Below are 17,879 nucleotides of genomic sequence, written 5' to 3' on the forward strand. Positions count from 1 at the left end.
TGAATTTTATATTTGCGATTCATTGTCCATCAAAATGATTCTTTAGGTATATAATGAAATGAATTTTTTCATTGTACAGTCTATGGATCGGATATTCTAAAAGTTGCTATACATTTTATTTGGTCACTGTGGAATATTATTGATTTCAAGGAATAATGGCGGAAAGTTTTTTGGAATTTAAGAACTATACAACATAAGTAGATGTAGATTTCACACACACACACACGTTATTTGACTGTTTATTACTAACATTCACATTCTTAACTTATATATGTTGTTGGCATAATGCCTACGCATGTGCACGTTTATGTAGGGATGTTCAAATCTGCCATATGATTAAAAATTAAAAAATCCGTTATTAAAATGAAGTCGCTATAAAAACGTTAGGCTGTAGTTTATGGTTTTTTCAGTAATGACTTATGGTGCTTTCAATAATAGATTTGTTAATTTTTGCTATTTAGCAATATTTAAGATTTGGTTGATTTGAATTTGAATATATATATATATATATATATATATATATATTGAGAAAATAAAATAAACCTCCTAGCGGATGTTGGTGATACAATATTTAAAATGCTTGATAGAAAAGCATTAGCAATGTATGGCGTTTTTAACGACAGTTTTTTTAGTGACAGGAAGTCTTATCGATTCGGTATTGGAGGCATGCTCTGTTCCGGTTTTGCCTCCCTCCACAATAATAAGAGCGGCCAGAGATGAGAGCCCCTCCCCACCAGCTCATTTCCGGCGGCCTAGTTGTTCCACCGTTCCCCTTTCGCCGTCACCTCCTCTCACTCGTCTCCGCCGACCCCCATTATGCTCTATGCACCTTCAACAACCGAACAACGAACCATGGATGCTCCCTTGCCCTCGCCTTCCTCTGCCCTGTCGTCATCGAGACCTTACATCGCTCTCTGTCTTCCTCCCCTTCTTTGCGGGGCCACGCCGCAGACCTCCTCTGCTCCCGCCAAAGGAAGGACGTGCCTTCCTCCAAGATGGCGGTTGAGCTAGTCGTCGAGACGTTGATTAATGGTGATAAAGCCGACGGCACGAGCTTGGTCGGCGCTGTGGTCGCGGCGGCGAGGCTGAGAAATCCTCGGCTGGGGAGGTGGGCTCATGGGATTGCAGTTAAGGGATGGATGCCCTGGGACCCACATTTGGGCTCTGCCCTGGTTGGAATGTACGGGAAGTGTGGCTGTTTGGATGACTCCCACCAAGCGTTCGTCGAAATGCCGGAGAGAAACTTGGTTTGCTGCAACGCCATGATGGATGCATTCGCGAGGTCGGGGGAGCTCGAATCTGCAAGAAGGATCTTCGATTATTTGGGTGCCAGGGATATTGTGTCCTGGAATACGATGATCGGTGGATATGCTAGGTGGGGTCTTGCAGGCGAGGCCTTGAGACTGTTTCGGCAACTGTTGTTGGAGGTTGACGGGTTGGAGCCCAACAAGGTCACTTTTTTTATTGTTTTTCTAGCATGCACATGTTTGAAAGATGTCGAATTGGGAAGGCAGGTTCATGGCTTGGTTGTTGTTAATCAGATGGGTTCGTCGATTGGGATCTGTAATGCACTTGTTGATATGTATTCCAAGTGTGGTAGACTGGATCTTTCATGGCAGGTGTTCGACAGAATGCCTGAAAGAGACATTGTCTCTTGGAACACGATGTTAGCAAGCTTTGTGAGGGGCAAGTGCTTTTTTAAGGCTCTCAAGCTCTTTGTTTCCATGCAAGCGGTTGGTTTCACCAGACCCGATGAATTCTCTATGGTCTCCGTGATAAATGCTTGTGCACTGTTGAAAGAATGGAGTCTAGGGAAATCTTCACATGCTTGTATAGAGAAGATGGGAATGGTAAAGGACGGTATCTTATGCAATTCACTCATTGGCATGTATGCAAATTGTGGGTTTCCTGAAGATGCACTTAAAGTCTTCCGGACGTTTCCTTGCAGGGATTTAGTATCCTGGAACACCATGTTAAATTGTTATGTTGACAAAGGCTTTCCTGTTCAGGCATTGTCTCTGTTCCATGATATGCAAATGTCGAATTTCAAACCTGATAAAATTACCTTGGTGAGTCTGACTTCGGCATGTTCACAGTTGGGTGATGGGGGGGTCAGCAGATGCCTGCATGGCTACATTATCAGAACGCCGGCTGAACTAGACACCGTCGTGTATAACTCTGTCATAACTATGTATGCCAGATGTTGCTGCCTGAATTATGCGTGCAGGATATTCCATATGATAGACGTCAATGATCGGAATGTGTCGACATGGAGTGCTATGATAGGGGCCTTGGCTACACATGGCAAGGGCATGGAAGCTCTGGAACTCTTTTCTGAAATGCGAAAGATTGGTCCTCAACCAGATGATATCACCTTCATGGAAGTTTTATCTGCATGCAGGCATTCGGGTTAGTTGACGAAGGTCGTCAGCTTTTTCATTGCATGACTCAGGGATATAATATCATGCCTACTTACGAGCACTATGGATGCATGGTTGATCTTCTTGGACGTGCTGGGCATCTTGAGGAAGCTGAGCAATTGGTCAGGAATATGCCAATGAAGCCTAGAACATCCATTCTTGGGGCTTTACTTGGTGCGTGTAGGATCCATGGCGATGTGGAGATTGCAGAGCGCGTTATGAAACAGCTAGAGTTGGAAGTTGACAGTGACGGCATCTATGTACTTATGTCCAACATCTATGCTGCCTCTAATAGGTGGGATAGAGTAAAAAAGGTGAGGCGTTCGATGAGGGAACAAGGGATCAAGAAGAAGGATGCTGGTTATAGTTTTGTTTCAAGCTAGAGTATGCCCCATTGTCTTCATTCTTGTCAATTTTTGCGTGTAACATGCAGTGATCTGTGTACAGACAGACGCCCATTCTTCTACTATTTTGCAAAATATGTCTCTTGTACAGGTCTATTGTATCCTTTTATTTATTCAATAACGCATTGAAATGTGTCCATCGACTATCTGTATTCTTAGTTGTATTTGAACCAATGATGAACAAGTGGGGGCTAGGAGACCGTTTTTCCTGAACTGAGTCGGGAAGGTAGCTCAATAGATCGGTAAATATGGTATTGATGGAAGTAGTATAGATGAAAATTTTGAGAAGAAACCATAAAAAGTTATTATATATAAAATTACATTTGCGGTAATCTTGTAAACATTTTCAAACTTTCACAATCAGTAATCATCTCATCCCGTGCATTAAGAAAATACAGATGATGGAGATGGAAGACGTCACATTTCCGTGGTTGAACTATGAGTCCTACATCCAGAGAGAAAAAAGTTTATGTTCTTGATTTCTTTTTCCATTTCATTAATGGATAGTTCGTAACCTTAATATTGGGAAGTCAACCTATGGCAAAAATTGATATTAACAACCCGGCTAAAGATCAAATCATAACTAAACGGAACTGCAACTGAAAAATTTTCACGATTTTTTTCTATTTCATTGCTGAATTAAATTTGAATACTTTATTATATTTTCAATTAAATCTTAAATCAGTTTCAAGTATAAAATGATCTATTTGTCAGCTTTATAAAACAATTCATTTCATATCGTCTATGGCCTTTTCTAAGTAAATGACAAAATGACGCACTTTTTCTAAATATACTAGAAGAAATCAGCTGAAGATCATAGGATCAAGATGTGTTTGAGCTTGTCCTACAATCAAGGATAGCAAAAAGGAATTTTTTTTGAAGGTTTTTTTTTTGCAAAGGAGACCTCGACTTATAGATCATATTACAACATGGCCCCCATGTTCTATCTTTTTTGTAAATAAGGTTTTACCTTTTGTCAACATTTTGAAATATCTTTTTCATCTTGCAACATAGAAGGTGAGCCACTGCAAATGTTGTTTTTGTCTTTATTTCTTAACTACTAACTGTTTATGTTGAACAGTTAAGAATATGTTGATTAACCAGGATAGTTAGATAAATTGAAACTCAGTCCCTCTCTCTTTCTGCCAAAACGATTACATTCTCCAAGCCAATAACGTTTTTATAGAGAGAACCACTTGCTAAAAAGGTGAACAAAATAGAACTTATTTTACCTGGATATTAAATTTACATTGCAAATATAGCTTTTATTTTCTTAATGGAGGTAAACACACACACATAGAGCGAGAGAGAGAGAGATGTGACGATGTTTAAAAAAATATAACCTTATTTTTCTAAGTAAGCAAAGATAAAATTTAACACTAAATAATAGTTTGTTTTTTAATAAAAAGTTGCAGCAATCTTCATTTTGTTTGGAAACTATTAGAAGCCAACTATGGTTTACCGTACTTCATTAGGTCTTAATGCAACCCAAACCTCAGAGGTAAGAAAAATTGAGTGCCTTCATGTCATCTTTGGGCAGCGGGTTGTTAACTACCCGAAAAAGTAACTGTGGTTAATATTTATTAGCCGGTCACTGCAAATTTGATAAGAACTAATCTATAAAATCATTCAAGGCGAAGAGCCGAAGACTACATCACAATATAATATTCCATAAAGCAAGCACCAATTTACAAAAGAATCTTGTCATAACTTTCATAGTTTGGATATCATAAAGTTTCCTTTTGTTTGACTACAAAATACATGGGTAGTCAAAACATTTACGTGCAGTGCAAATATTAAAACGAAAGAGAGAAGGAGACTCGTCTGAAAGAAAAGGGTTGAGTGGCAGCTAGAGAGAGACGGCGAGAGATGTGAGATAGAGAGGGAGAGAGAGAGAGAACTGTCCCTTTAAATCACCGTAAGTATGATTCTTCTTCTCCTTTCTTTGTTTTTCACTTAATTTTTTTTGTTTTTCTGAGAAATCCGATGCTTCGTTTGTTTCTATATTCTCATTTTCGCTTACTATGGGGATGATATATGGGTGGTTTTCTTTTGTGCATCTAGGGTTTTAACAACTTGCCTTCTTCTCTATGTGCGTGCTCCGTTCGTTTTTTCGTGATGTTCCTGCGATCGATGTTGCGGTTTATGATACCCAACATCTCTTTTCATTGTTGCGTTTGTGCTTGACCTTTGGATTCCATGAATTTTGTGAATGTCCTGAATTATTTTTCGAGTTTGAGTTCTCTTTCTGAAGCTTTATTCGTTTGAAGGCTTCAGTGGTTGGACAAGTTTTTCCCTCCCAGGTTATGCAGTTGGGATATACAGTCAATCTACTACAGATGGATCATGGCATGTATCTGCCTCTCGTTTTCAGAATTTAGCTGTTTGTCTGTCTGAAATGCTGCAAGTATCTGTTTGATGCCGGTGTATGAACAGGTTACTTCTATTAATAATTAAGCATGATGAAGTCGGTTCTGCTGGAAGTTGGCCATCTTGTAATCTTATCCTGACTAGAAGTTGTAGTGTGGAAGTTTTACATGATCACCCGACTATGGAAAATAATTTACAGTTTCAGCTGTTTATGCCCATTGTTAAATGCAGCAACAGCGGAAATGTTGGTTTCAGTCTTCATATAATGATATCTAAATGCTGTGTGCTTGAAAAAGAAATTACTTGAGGTGGGTCTACCGTGTGACCAGGTTCTTTATTTGTCGTCTCGTCTGGGAAATAACCTTTTCTGTCTTATTCCATTTTATTTGGTCATTCTACCTGAATTTCTGCATGACCTATGTTTTTCCTGCCATAAAATGTATTACGTTTAAGCATTACCATGAAAATCATTATCCTATTGAGTCAGTATTCTCAACTACCCAAAATTCATGTGGATTGTGACATAATTCCTCCCCATAATTTTAATCCTTTTTTTCCCGTTTTTATGAATCTTCCATGGTGATTTCCTTTGTTCTGCAAAAAAGTAAGTTAACAAACTACCTGATTCTACGTTAGTGTCTGGATTTGCCTTGACTAGGTGTTCAGTTGCAAATATATGAATTTACACTAGCAAAATATACAGAGTTCAATTATATGGCACTGTTAATCTTACCCTTCAAATCATTATGTCCCTTAGGTGTTTGAGCAAACCCTACTTGGAATAGACTGTTATATTTTTCACATTATTGGCAATGGGAGATGGATATTCCCTTTCTTCTAAAAAGAGAGTTGCTGGAAGGGAGATCTCCCGTGATGATCCTGGACTTGATGCCAATAATGATGTTCCAGAGGAGGAAATGGGAACATTCAAAAGAGCAACCGATGAGGTGTTAGCAACTAGAAGGATTGTTAAGGTTCGTCGCAACCAGCCTTCATCTGCTGTTTCCTCTAATCCATTTGCTGCAGTGCGTTTGGTTCTCCAGCCCACCGATGCTCCTGCTGAGGGCAATACTGATTCTGCTGCAAAAACGTCTGATGCACCGACCGTTGCAAATGCTCTGCATGATGAGGTTATTCCTAAAGAGAGTTGTGGTGGCACTTCTGGACCAGAGAAAACTGATGAAGATGAAGTGACGTCTGAACCCTCTGCGAACTTGGTTTTTGACAATGAAGGTATCGAAAGGCATAGTGAAGGAACTCTAGGAGATTCAGCAAAAGAGACAAATGGAACTAATGAGGCTGTCGACAAATCAAAGACTGAAACTGACGAACCAGCCAAAGGAGTAGGTGAAGTATTAAAGGATGATTCTGCTCAAGATTTGACTGAGCCTGGTGCGACCAATAAAACTGAGGCAGCAGTTTTAAATGAAAAAGCTATGAGTAGTGAAGGAGAAGCCAATAGTGGGGGAACCCGAACTGAATCAGCTCCTCTGAATTCATTTCAGCAGCTATCTGGCAGCCGGAATGCTTTTACTGGTCTTGCAGGTAGTGGGTTTTCTAACCCATCTTTCTCGTTTGGGACACTTCCTAAAACAGATTGTTCTTTCAGCTTCAGCACATCAGGATTTGGTTCTTGTTCAGGTTCTACCTTTAGCTTAAAGGGCAGCAGCACATCCTTGCCGTTGTTTGGTACTGGAAGCTCAAACAATGGAAGCTCATCTCCTCTGGGTCTTGGTTCTTCATCTACAGAGGTTAACAAATCCAGTGGAAATGCTCTGCTTGTGATGCAGGAGGTCCCAGTTGAAACTGGTGAAGAAAATGAGAAGGCATTCTTTGTGGCTGATGCCTCATTGTATGAATTCTTGGATGGCGGTTGGAAGGAAAGAGGCAAAGGCGAGTTGAAATTAAACATTGCCACAGATGGGATTGGGAAGCCGAGACTGATAATGAGGACTAAAGGGAACTATAGGCTGATCCTTAATGCAAGCCTTTATCCGGATATGAAACTGACTAATATGGAGAAGAAAGGCATTACCTTTTCGTGCTTTAACAGTTCTGTTGAAAGAAGGAACACCCTCTCTACATTTGCTTTGAAGTTCAAGGAAAGTGCTACCGTGGATGCATTTCAAACTGCTGTGATGGATCACACGGAAGAAACAGCAAGTCTAGAAACACCCGAGAGCTCTCCAAAAGCATCAGATGACTAAGCATTGTGAACTTGCAGTAGCAGGAAGATAGGCCTGGATGTACGCCTTTCGAGCGGGAAAGCTTTGAAACGAAATCATCAAATGCTTGTTGTATGAGCACTGAGCAGTTTTGATAAATTTAGAGCAATCTCTCTCTCTCTCTCTCTCTCGCCTGGTTTGACTCGACCATTGATTCCAACGGTTGACTGAATTAAATGGGCTCACTGGATATAGATCTGTTGGCCTTAATTCCATGTAAGGATGATTCATGTACTAGGTCGCATCCCGATGACCCAGAACATCAGATTTATGGACATTGTTATGCAGTCTTCTGTCAGGACCTGCTGAGCGTCAACAAGTTAACGAATAACGACTAGGATTGAGTCGGCCCTGTGAGTAATCATTAAAAGGTAATGGAAGTCCATTACTCTTAGGTTTGCATACAGCATATATCACAGGGTGCACGCAAGATTGTATCTTACAGCAGAATCGTAGAGAACTGAAAATTGTCAGAAACTTGAAAATTGAACACGAACTTGAACGGTAGGTTCATACTGCATACAACATCCTAGTATGTAAAGATATGCGCTTTTGTATGTGTGGGTGTGCGACTGTGTGGGTGTGTGAGAGAGAGAGAGAGAAACATGTTAACAGCACGCATCAAAAACTAGTACCTGCATTTCACGACAACAGGAAAACTTCATTTTCACAATGACCATCACAACACATTTTACAAAGAAATACGAATGGCCAACCGTGTTAAGGTCGCCAAAGGAAAATGAAACTGATACAAACACAATACAAGGAGGTAGGCAGGGAGCCCACCTCGTCAAAAACCGTCATCTTTGATAATACATGTACACTAAAGAGACAACACGAGGCTTTCAAATTCTCGACTGCCTAGATTCCATAGCCACACTACCGAATCCGCGTACTTCCCTCCCACCTTCAATTTACATGACCAACCAAAGCTTCTAGCTTGGATCAAGACCACCCAATAACCGGCGAGCAAACTGCCTCATATGATCCTCAAACAAATGGGAAGAATGGAAGCCAACAATTAAATCAGGAGCAAGATGATCTCATTAAGCACTTTGATGGTCTTATCCGAAAGGATTTCCTCCAAGAGAGGAAAAACTATTCGGCACAGACTGCTGCGGACCTCCAACTGCTGGCGGAGGTCCACCTCCAAGAGGACCGTTCACTAACCCACCACCACCAAAACTTCCAAGGCCAGGTTGTAGTCTGCAAGGTCATAAATTCATCAAAAGCTGCACACATGAGTCTGTGATGCACCAGCAATCAAGAATAATATATATGTTATGCTTGGACTGCACATAATTCGTACGGCCCCACCAATTCATGGGGAGAGAAAAGTAGGGATGTAAGATCCAAAGCAGTTCTATGCAACGCATCCTAGAGCCCTATGGAGTTGATACCAAATTAGACAAACTGAATCTTCACCTTTAGTTGGGGCATGAAGTTGCTTTGCTTTTGATGAGAAAAGATACTTTTCTCGTTCCAGATGCAGTATTCCCAAGTAATTTAGAAGTAATTTTCAAGCGAACCAAAAGTTAGAGAAGCATATATAGAGAACAATTATTTAACGATCAGCACAACAAAAAAATTTGCAACTTTTGCACAAAAATACATAGGGCCATAGGATTAAGATACAACCTTTCACAATTAAACATGTAATTCTGATACTCAAAACTTCTCAAACAAAAAGATAGACCAACTACAAGAAATCACCAGGCAGAAGTTTAGGAAAAATTAAATAGGGAGGCTACTGGTACACTCATAAATGAAAGATTTTACGACTAAAAAGGAGGAAGCAGAACTGTCATTACACACGCACACACCTATATGTTGCAGAATGTGGGTAACCATGACTTAATAGGTGAGAAGACCTACTAAAACATATAGAACTCTCAGTAAAAAAAAAAATAGATACGTGTATCAGAAAACGTCCAGACTTTTGTTGAATGTTGATAGAAAGAGAACTTGCGTTCAGGAGCCTACCCAAAATAAGCATCATATTTCTGAATTATGGACGATACGGCCCATGGCTTGCTAGACAACTGACTTCCAACTAAAGTCGCCCCCCTCCAAAAATGCAAAACTATATAACACCTCATATTGCCCTAAAATTAAAAAAATTCCTGGTTATTGTCATGAAAACAGCATGAATACCTTCATGCCGATCAAGCTAACTTAGTTTCTAACCCTCTTCAGGATATTGGTAGAGCTGGTATCAAATTTGGTAGCTTTAAGCAAAACTGACGCCTGTCAGAACATTCAAAGATGTAAGGCTTTCTAATGGACCCAAAGATAAAAGGCTAGGCCTTCAGCGGATGCATCTCTGACAAAAAGATCAAAAAATATCATTTAAGATTTCAGACGTATGAAAAGGAATACAACACCAGCAAGTAGGTTGACATAATACAGGTGGAAGGAACGAAGAGAACCCACTTGGAAACAAAACATAAGAGGTAACGTTAAGCTGAGAGCAACAACAGCTGCACTTTAGCTTGCAGTGAATGAAGCAGTAAGACACACAAAGCTGACCTCACATGGTCAGTATAGCCGTATGGGGTTTCATAAATGATGTTGGAAGAGATACAAATGACAAAAAATCGAACGAAATAAAAAAATAAATGAAATGAATAGTTCAATTAACATCAAACTGCATCAAGGGTTTGTGTTTCTGCCACTGCTAAGTGCTAAGAGCACCAACTTCTGTGAAAATGAGTCCGACAAGGAGAAAAGACTTACCCCACAGTCTGCAAGCTGTTAGGAATGTGCTGAGCCATGTAGGAACCTGCATGTATCAACATATTCAATAGCATTACATTCTGGTAGGTGATATCATAAGTATTATAAAACCGAAAAGGCCATTCTACCTGGAGCCATTGACATTGGAAATGCCGGTGTTTGGGATGGTTGCCATTGAGAAGCAGGTGCAACAAAACTAGTGTTATGCATGACAACAGGAGTGGGCACATTCGGAAGTGCTCCTTGTAGAGACGACATGGAAGGAAACTATACCACAAGACACAAAACAAGGAACAACAAAGATGTCCTGTTTAGAAACAAAGCAAAAGATGCCAAAAATATAATCCAGTACTCTGATCCATTCACTTTGTATTTTACTCCCAAGATGCCGAGAAATTTCAAAAACAAAATATTTCACTTCACGTCCCAAGTTTTTCCACTTTAATGAACTCAATCATGAGTTCAAGAAAAAGATTGAATTGAAAAATACACTCACCGGATTGACAGGACCTAGTACTGGTTCATTGCTCAGATCAAATGGATTTGTTGACTTTGAAGATTGTGGAAAAGTAGTCATGGTCTGTAAAAAATCATGGTTCATTACTGGGGTCTGAAATACTAATTGGAAAGTAACCATAATCACTCTTTAGCATTCACGCACCATTGCAGCAGGATACTGCCCAACAAAATTCATGCCAACCTGTGGACCAGGTTGCCAACGAGGAACTGGAGCAGGTGCCATTGAATAGAGAGAGAAAATATCCTGCATCACATGTTTTCATCTAAGAAATTTGCATATGAAGCTACAAGTCTATGTTTGAAAGATAATCTATCTTATTACCTCAGGTAGTGCCTTTCGAACATTTGGTTTGGCATCAACAGGATTAGGCTGTGATGCTGCCCCTAGAGCTTCTTGAGATGGCCTTGGAGCTGCTTGTGATAAATGGGTTGTTTGTACAGTTACCTGAGGTTGTGCATTAGGTGTAGGCATTGAATTCCAGGGCTGCAAAGGCAAAACACACAGGCAAGTACAAATCAACTGAGAAGAATTAACACATAGCTTGCCTCCAGAAAGTAAGTCAAACAACCTCCAGCTACCTGGCTATTTGGAACCGCATTAACTGGTTGAGCAAACTGCATATTTGCAGATTGACCATCAGTTCCAGGAAACAATGACGGCTGCTGTTGCTGAGTAACTTGCCACTGCCCTCCCATACCAGTGCTGAGAAGAGGATTAACACCACCAACAGGAATAGCAGTGGTTTGAACTGACAATTGTTCCAAAACAGATACCGGTTTTGTAGCATTTGACGATGTTGCAGCAGCTTTCTCCTGAGAGGAGTTGTCAAAAGAAGCCCAGTTATTGCTGCCAACTGATGGATTAGCTGATGGCTGAGAAACAGCGTGACTAGAAAAAGGGACAGGCTGTGCTGCAGTAACAGGAGCTGCAGGTTCTGCACTGAAGTCAATTAAACTCCCTGAGTTCACTCTCTTGAGTTGCGGCGTGCTTCCTTCAGTGGAAGCCATGCTACTCGAAGATGAAGTTCTCTGCATTGCAGAAAAAGCCAAATTGAAGACATCCTGAGTGATAAGATAGTATCTTAAGATTCCAGTAACACTTTGAAGATATCCAAATTGTACACTTTGAACAACTATTCTGAAGTTTACTTTTAATCCCTCCTAAGGTAGTTGAGAGGAACCATTCCTACTCCTCATGAGGGAGCGCTTTCAAGCCTGAAAATCAGGCAAAAAGGAGAAAATGGAAAGATGCTAAGAGCCCAACAAGAAAGTGTCCTTTAATATTTGTACAGCTGATTGCATAAAAATTCAGCTTTCTCAATAACCTATACAATTAGTTTCCCAAATTTAGACGGAAGCAATAGTGTGCCACCAGACAACTTTATGAGAATGGCCATGGTAGGCATAAAGATTCAGAAGCTTATTGAACGGAACAAACCATAACTCAAAAGAGAAAAGAAACTAGAATGTGTGAATTATGATGCAGAACCAGAGCACTCAAAGCCATGAGAAGATTATGTTTGGTTATAAGCTCACTTTGCAACTGCTATCTTATTATTGAGTGGGACCTCCCCTTATCAGATGCTTGATGTTCCATTTAGTTCATAACTCTTGCCATGGGTTATTATGATTCTACCTTGTAGCAAATATCACCGATTTTTTCAGTAAAAGTCTAATTTGTCTGATACATCATAACTCAAGGACTAACCAACACGAGCACCTATATGCTTTTTCACAGCCTTAGATAAGTTCACTGAGATAAGAAAGCAAATAAAACCAAGCTTCTTTACAAGGATATAGCAAATTTTCCAGTAGGTAGAATTCCATGCAAACTTGCTTAATTGAGGACAGTAAAAAATAACAGTCTCTGCTTCTTATGGCTAAATAATTTCATAGCATGAGAAATTTTGTATACAGACAGTTCCGTCACCGTTTTTAGTTGAAACCCTCTAAGATCATGGCCAAGGGATAGCCATATTTTATCACAATAACTTCAATACTAGACAGGTTAGTTCTTTCAGACATCAATACGATAATACACACATATAATATGTGTGTGTGTGTGTAGAGAGAGAGAGAGAGAGAGAGAGAGAGAGAGTTAAAAACATCAATTAAGAATCAAGTCCCCATTAAAGCAAAAAGGAGAGATGCATGTAACTTATAACTTACCAATCGGGACCCTTCATGTGAAGCAATATATGTCCATCTCAGAAGAAACACTTGTTTTCATGCAAAGAAATCCTATGCAGCAGCATTCACTAACATGCTCTCATGAAATTCCATAATCAACAGTCTATATAGCCATCTACCTCAGGAGATGCATAAAAAGGGACTCCTTAGTTCAAAAGATATGCTACTCACAATACTAGAAATAGGAAAAAACATATTTTGCATATTATTCAACTATTTTTTCTAGCATCTAAAAGAAAATGCATGTGTAAGTGAAAGCATTATTCTTTCATGTGAAGGCTGAAAGAAGTGACCTGTGCATGAGCAGAACCGTCAGCAGCCTTAGGACCATTTAGTTTTGGAGGATCACCAACCTTTAAAGGTGGAACATCTTCACCCAAAATATCCCTAACAGGTCGTACCACTGGAGGACTAGATATACCTGAGTCCCTTTGATTATTGGGTGACCTCTCTTCTATCCTGGATGGCCCATCAGGAAAACGCCGATCTTCATATTTCCTACTCTGGTTCACATTTCCAAACTTATCATCTCGGAACCTATCATCCACAACCTCAAAGCGTGCAGGACTTCTCTTGTAAGTATCTTCATATCGACTAGGACTTCTTTTATCATCATACCCATACTTAGCATTTCTGTCATCATAACCTCTATCATCATAACGACCTTGTTCAGGCCTTCTCCGTCGATCATAGACATCCTCATATGATGGACTTCGAGAATCTCCACGATAAGCATCTGACCTCCTGTCATTTGAATCCTCCCTATCTCCCTGCACGGAGATGGGCAGTTTGAATACCATGCACAATGTTATCACTAGAAGCCAGAAAAACAGAACAAGTGTGCCAACAACATTTTTGTAACAAACCATTTTCACCCTTGGAGGCCGATCTGCACTTCTCTCCCCAGTGTACCTTCTATCCACATAGACATGTTTAATGAAGTCCCTCAGCCTGTCAGGGTTACTGAAAATAAGAAGGACAAAATGTCAAATAGTTATTACAACAAGAAATCCATTTCTTCAAATATTTTCCACGTAAAAAAGCTAAGAACTATACCTGCTATCAGGTGCCGAATGGCGCTGAGGGTCCCATTCTTTAAAATAAATTTCTCTTGCACGCTGAAAAAGATGCAAAGTATCATCCAAGCTATGAGTCTGTCCATGATTAAGGAGATGGAAAAGGCGTAGAAAGATATTGTTTCTGATACACATTAAACAATACCTCATTTCCACCAGTCTGAAGCGCATTAACTTCTTGAGATGAAAACTTTGCCATGGAAACCGACTTCACACGATGGGTGAATTCACGACTAAAAGGTATTATTCAATAGAAATAAATCAAAATAAGTCCAGCAGCTGTATGCATCGGTTATCCAATAACAAAACAATTAAAGATAAAAGAGACACACACATATCCGCATGCACCCTATGAATAAGTCTACAAGGACAGAATTGGTAAGTAACAAAGAAAAGCCATTCAAACTCACTGTATTCCACTACAGGTCGTGCAAACAAATGTCCAGAAAGTTGTGCAGACATATTGTGGTCCCTGTTCAGCCAGAAAAAGGGCCATGTTAATCTGGAAGTTCCAGTTACATGAACAATTCTGACAATTAAGTGATCAAAACCTTAAAGGTATAGCAATAAATTCTGCTATACATCAAAAGTAAACCACAAAAGCAAAATAAAAGACAGAACAATTCTGACAATTAAGTGATCAAAACCTTAAGGTACAGCAATAAATTTTGCTATACATCAAAAGCAAACCACAAAAGCAAAATAAAAGACAGTATAGTAGACAAATAACTGCAATATCTGCTAATAAATGTTTAACATCTCTCATTAGCATGCCAATTGCACAGGAAGCAGGTTAAAACAGATCAAAAAGAGAAATACCACTAAACAATGTGAACATCCGTTTAGATTTTTAAACTATGTACTCAAAAGCACCTTGGACTGGCTAGGAAGTAGGAACCTGGTGGAGGACTTGTTTAGAAATCCATCAGACGTAGGGCTCAATCCCTCCCCTTCCTTCCACCATCTCACCACCATTAACAGCGGTGGAATGGTTCAAATTTTCCAGCCATTACTGGCCAGGAGTGGATGGGCTACCCTCACCCTATGGCTGCAATTTTCCAGCTACCTACTAAACAGAAATTGCCAGATTTAATTTTTCTCTTTCTTTTTCATTTTTTCATTTCATGGCATCCACTGGCCGCAAAATGGGCTGAGTAGAGTCACCCAGCAAAAGTGAAACGGCCCATTTTCTGGCCAGTGGTTGCCGGAGAACAGCTGTTTTTTCTATATTTAGCATTCTGACCAGTTCTCCAGCACACCAACCACAAAAGGCAAGTCAGGGTCACAAAGCATATCGGACCTTGGTTGGCCCATTGTCCAAGTAGTAGCGGTTGGAAAATGACCATCATTCTTTTTCCTCTAGTCTTTTCAGCTACTATCCTTTTTGATTTTTTACCAAAATTGTGTTTTGTCAGCCAACAAAATGCGGAACCAGGTTTTTGGCAAACTTGGATTGCAAAAAAACCTGGTTTAGACTTTAGCTTTAGAGGAAAATACTGGTTTTAAGGAAACGAGGTTTACCCCTTTGTCATCCAGACACCACCTTATGATTTTCTTCTCTTTCAGCATTTTTAAAATTTTATATGACTACAAAGTGTACAGTAACATGTGGTTTTTCTTTCAATAGCTTTTGATTATTTAAGCTAATGTTACAATCTTTGAGTTGATGTTATAAACTTACTCTCAGTCCAACTAGGCCAGGTAGTCCAACTCCAACCTATGCTCTGACCAGGTCTACTAGACTGACTAGTGCCTAGGCTACTAAAGTGACTAGTGTCTTTGACCACACGCATGAAAAATATGCAACTATTTCAGATCTAACACCAAAGAAGAAAAGGATAAGTTGCTCCAAAACATCAGTCAAATCTCTTGCCAGCTCAATTGACATTTTGCATCTGAGCACTTGTATAACCATAAGTAGTGAATGAGAATGTCCTTATATGCCCATGCAACACTAGCTGGGTATAAATGCAATGACACTTGTACTCCAAAAGAATGGTCCCAAGGTGCGGTAAGATGTGCTTGTGTTGCTTATGCACATGCATGCACGCGCACACACAGATATGCACATACACACAAATATATGCTAAAAAACCCTTAGAAGCGCAACAGCAATAAAGAAAAAGCCAAGTGAGGCATTAATGTACATGGTTGATCCTTTCCATATATAGTAATGTTAGTCAGGGTCGATACTTTGAAATCTATAAATAAGGACATGCATCAACGGACACCGAGATGGAATCCACAAGGCACAAACATACACCTTCACAGATGGGTGTTCAAAATGCATCGGAACGTGTACAATCTCAAAGTGAAAATTTGTTATGAAAACTATGATTAGGGGTTGGAGTTGTAGAATCAGCATGGAATCCACAAAAGTGCTCCCACGCAGACAATTATAAGCACCTAGCACCTGTAAGCAGTACACAATCAAGCAGAAGTAGCAAGGTTCGACTGGGAACATTGAGCAATTTAACAAGGACAAGTTGGACTCCTGAAAGATGTAACTTGATAGGATAGACCATAAAAGATTAAGATCATGAAAGTTATTAAGCAACTCGTTCATATACATTTAAGGAAAGCCACACCTAAAGTGGAAACATGCAATTGTTGTCAGAAAATCATTCACAAAACAAGCAATCAATAGTTGCATAAGAAATAGAGCTAGCAAAATAAGGAAAGAACCATCCTTGTACGTTCAAAATGGCTTTTTTTTTAGCAACTTGGACAGGGAACGACATAAGCTCGGTAACAGTAACAGGACAGTAACACCAACACTCGAATTCCAGAAGCATGAATTCCATATGTCAAGAAAAAAAAATGATAGAAAGATCTGATCAAGCCCATGAGCCACAACCAGCGGTTGTCAGCACAAAAATCTTCTTTATGTCCATAAAAACGAAGTTCTCGCATAAATGAAACTCGTTCACCAAAAACAAGTAATAAACTCAAAAGCAGATACAGTGCAATGAAAGAAAGCAAGGCAACATATTCTCTGACTCACACGGCAAACAACATATACAACCAGGATCTGCGCTTCCTTCCATTTGAACTCCCATGAAACGAAAACAACAATCAAGGCATACAAGAGCAACCCACCAGGCTATTGCAATTTATGCACTTCCGATTCGCCGGGAGCTTCAAGAGTCCTCGAATTATCTTTTCATTCTTCTCATCCTCCTTCATGCGATTCGCCATCTCTGCCAATTCTCCTGCTTCACCAACCCGAAAGAGAAAAAAAGGGCCGCTCATCACCACAAGAAGAAAAAAAAAAGGACTTTGAACAAGAAACGCATAATCTCCTCCCCAGAACACAAATCAGACCTTAATTAAACGAGGAAGACCGTAACTTCGCCGGAAAACCAACAAAAGTACCAATTTGAAGCGACCAACCAAACGGGATCGAACCGTCTTCCACCAGATCAGCTAAAACCCTCCCTTGCTCGCCAAAAATCTCCACATACACGCTCTCAGAGAGAAAGTGCAAGAGAGATAGAGATAAGGAAAGAGAGAGAGAGAGAGAGAGCTAGGTGATAAGGGTCTTCAATGGCTCAGCGAAAACCCTAGCTGATCCAACAGAGCGTTAGATCGTCTGGATGCATGAATTCTAGAGAGAGAGAGAGAGAGAGAGAGAGTTTTTATTTGTGGGGATTTCCCCTTCCTTAAATTCCTTTATTATTGCTTTTCTAGCGTTCGATGCATGCAAAATCATTACGGGGCAAAATTTTATTCACCTTTTTTCTTTTTACTATTTTATTCCATTCTGAAGGAATTTCTTTTACACGAGGAGCTGAATAATTTATCTCCGAGGAGTTGACGGAATTGCCCTTACTGCATTTACCTCCGTCGTTACAAATTTTCTTCAAAATATGAATTAAAAAATGACGATACGAGTCAGACGCCCTGTCCTCCTTTTCTCTCGATGCCGATTCATTCGCA

The 17,879-nt window shown here is 39.9% G+C and overlaps 3 protein-coding genes across 5 annotated transcripts; 2 read left to right on the forward strand and 1 right to left on the reverse strand.

Annotated features, from left to right (window-relative positions):
• Positions 1–716: 716 nt before the first annotated feature.
• LOC116246106 (pentatricopeptide repeat-containing protein At1g11290, chloroplastic-like) lies at positions 717–2,414 on the forward strand. The gene has a single exon (XM_031617813.1). It carries the CDS (start codon positions 717–719, stop codon positions 2,412–2,414), a length of 1,698 nt encoding a protein of 565 aa, XP_031473673.1.
• Positions 2,415–4,614: 2,200 nt separating this feature from the next.
• Positions 4,615–7,539, forward strand: LOC116248621 (nuclear pore complex protein NUP50A-like). Of its 2 annotated transcripts, none has more exons than XM_031621533.2 (2): positions 4,615–4,746; positions 5,952–7,539. In XM_031621533.2, the coding sequence occupies exon 2, from the start codon at positions 6,007–6,009 to the stop codon at positions 7,399–7,401; it is 1,395 nt and encodes a 464-aa protein (XP_031477393.1). In that variant the 5' UTR covers positions 4,615–4,746; positions 5,952–6,006; the 3' UTR covers positions 7,402–7,539. The 2 variants fall into 2 exon arrangements, with proteins under 2 accessions (XP_031477393.1, XP_031477384.1); XM_031621524.2 differs by having other exon boundaries at positions 4,615–4,742.
• Positions 7,540–8,040: 501 nt separating this feature from the next.
• LOC116257117 (probable ADP-ribosylation factor GTPase-activating protein AGD14) lies at positions 8,041–17,587 on the reverse strand. Of its 2 annotated transcripts, none has more exons than XM_031633738.2 (14): positions 17,265–17,587; positions 17,040–17,152; positions 14,351–14,412; positions 14,086–14,173; positions 13,921–13,982; positions 13,731–13,827; positions 13,218–13,634; positions 11,254–11,703; positions 10,997–11,158; positions 10,817–10,918; positions 10,652–10,735; positions 10,284–10,422; positions 10,156–10,201; positions 8,041–8,625 (listed from the first exon to the last, which is right to left on the reverse strand). In XM_031633738.2, exons 2-14 carry the CDS (start codon positions 17,136–17,138, stop codon positions 8,484–8,486), a joined length of 1,950 nt encoding a protein of 649 aa, XP_031489598.1. In that variant the 5' UTR covers positions 17,139–17,152; positions 17,265–17,587; the 3' UTR covers positions 8,041–8,483. The 2 variants fall into 2 exon arrangements, with proteins under 2 accessions (XP_031489598.1, XP_031489591.1); XM_031633731.2 differs by having other exon boundaries at positions 13,158–13,634.
• Positions 17,588–17,879: the final 292 nt, after the last annotated feature.

This window comes from Nymphaea colorata, chromosome 1 (genome assembly GCF_008831285.2).
Source record: "Nymphaea colorata isolate Beijing-Zhang1983 chromosome 1, ASM883128v2, whole genome shotgun sequence".
NCBI classification, from domain to species: domain Eukaryota; kingdom Viridiplantae; phylum Streptophyta; class Magnoliopsida; order Nymphaeales; family Nymphaeaceae; genus Nymphaea; species Nymphaea colorata.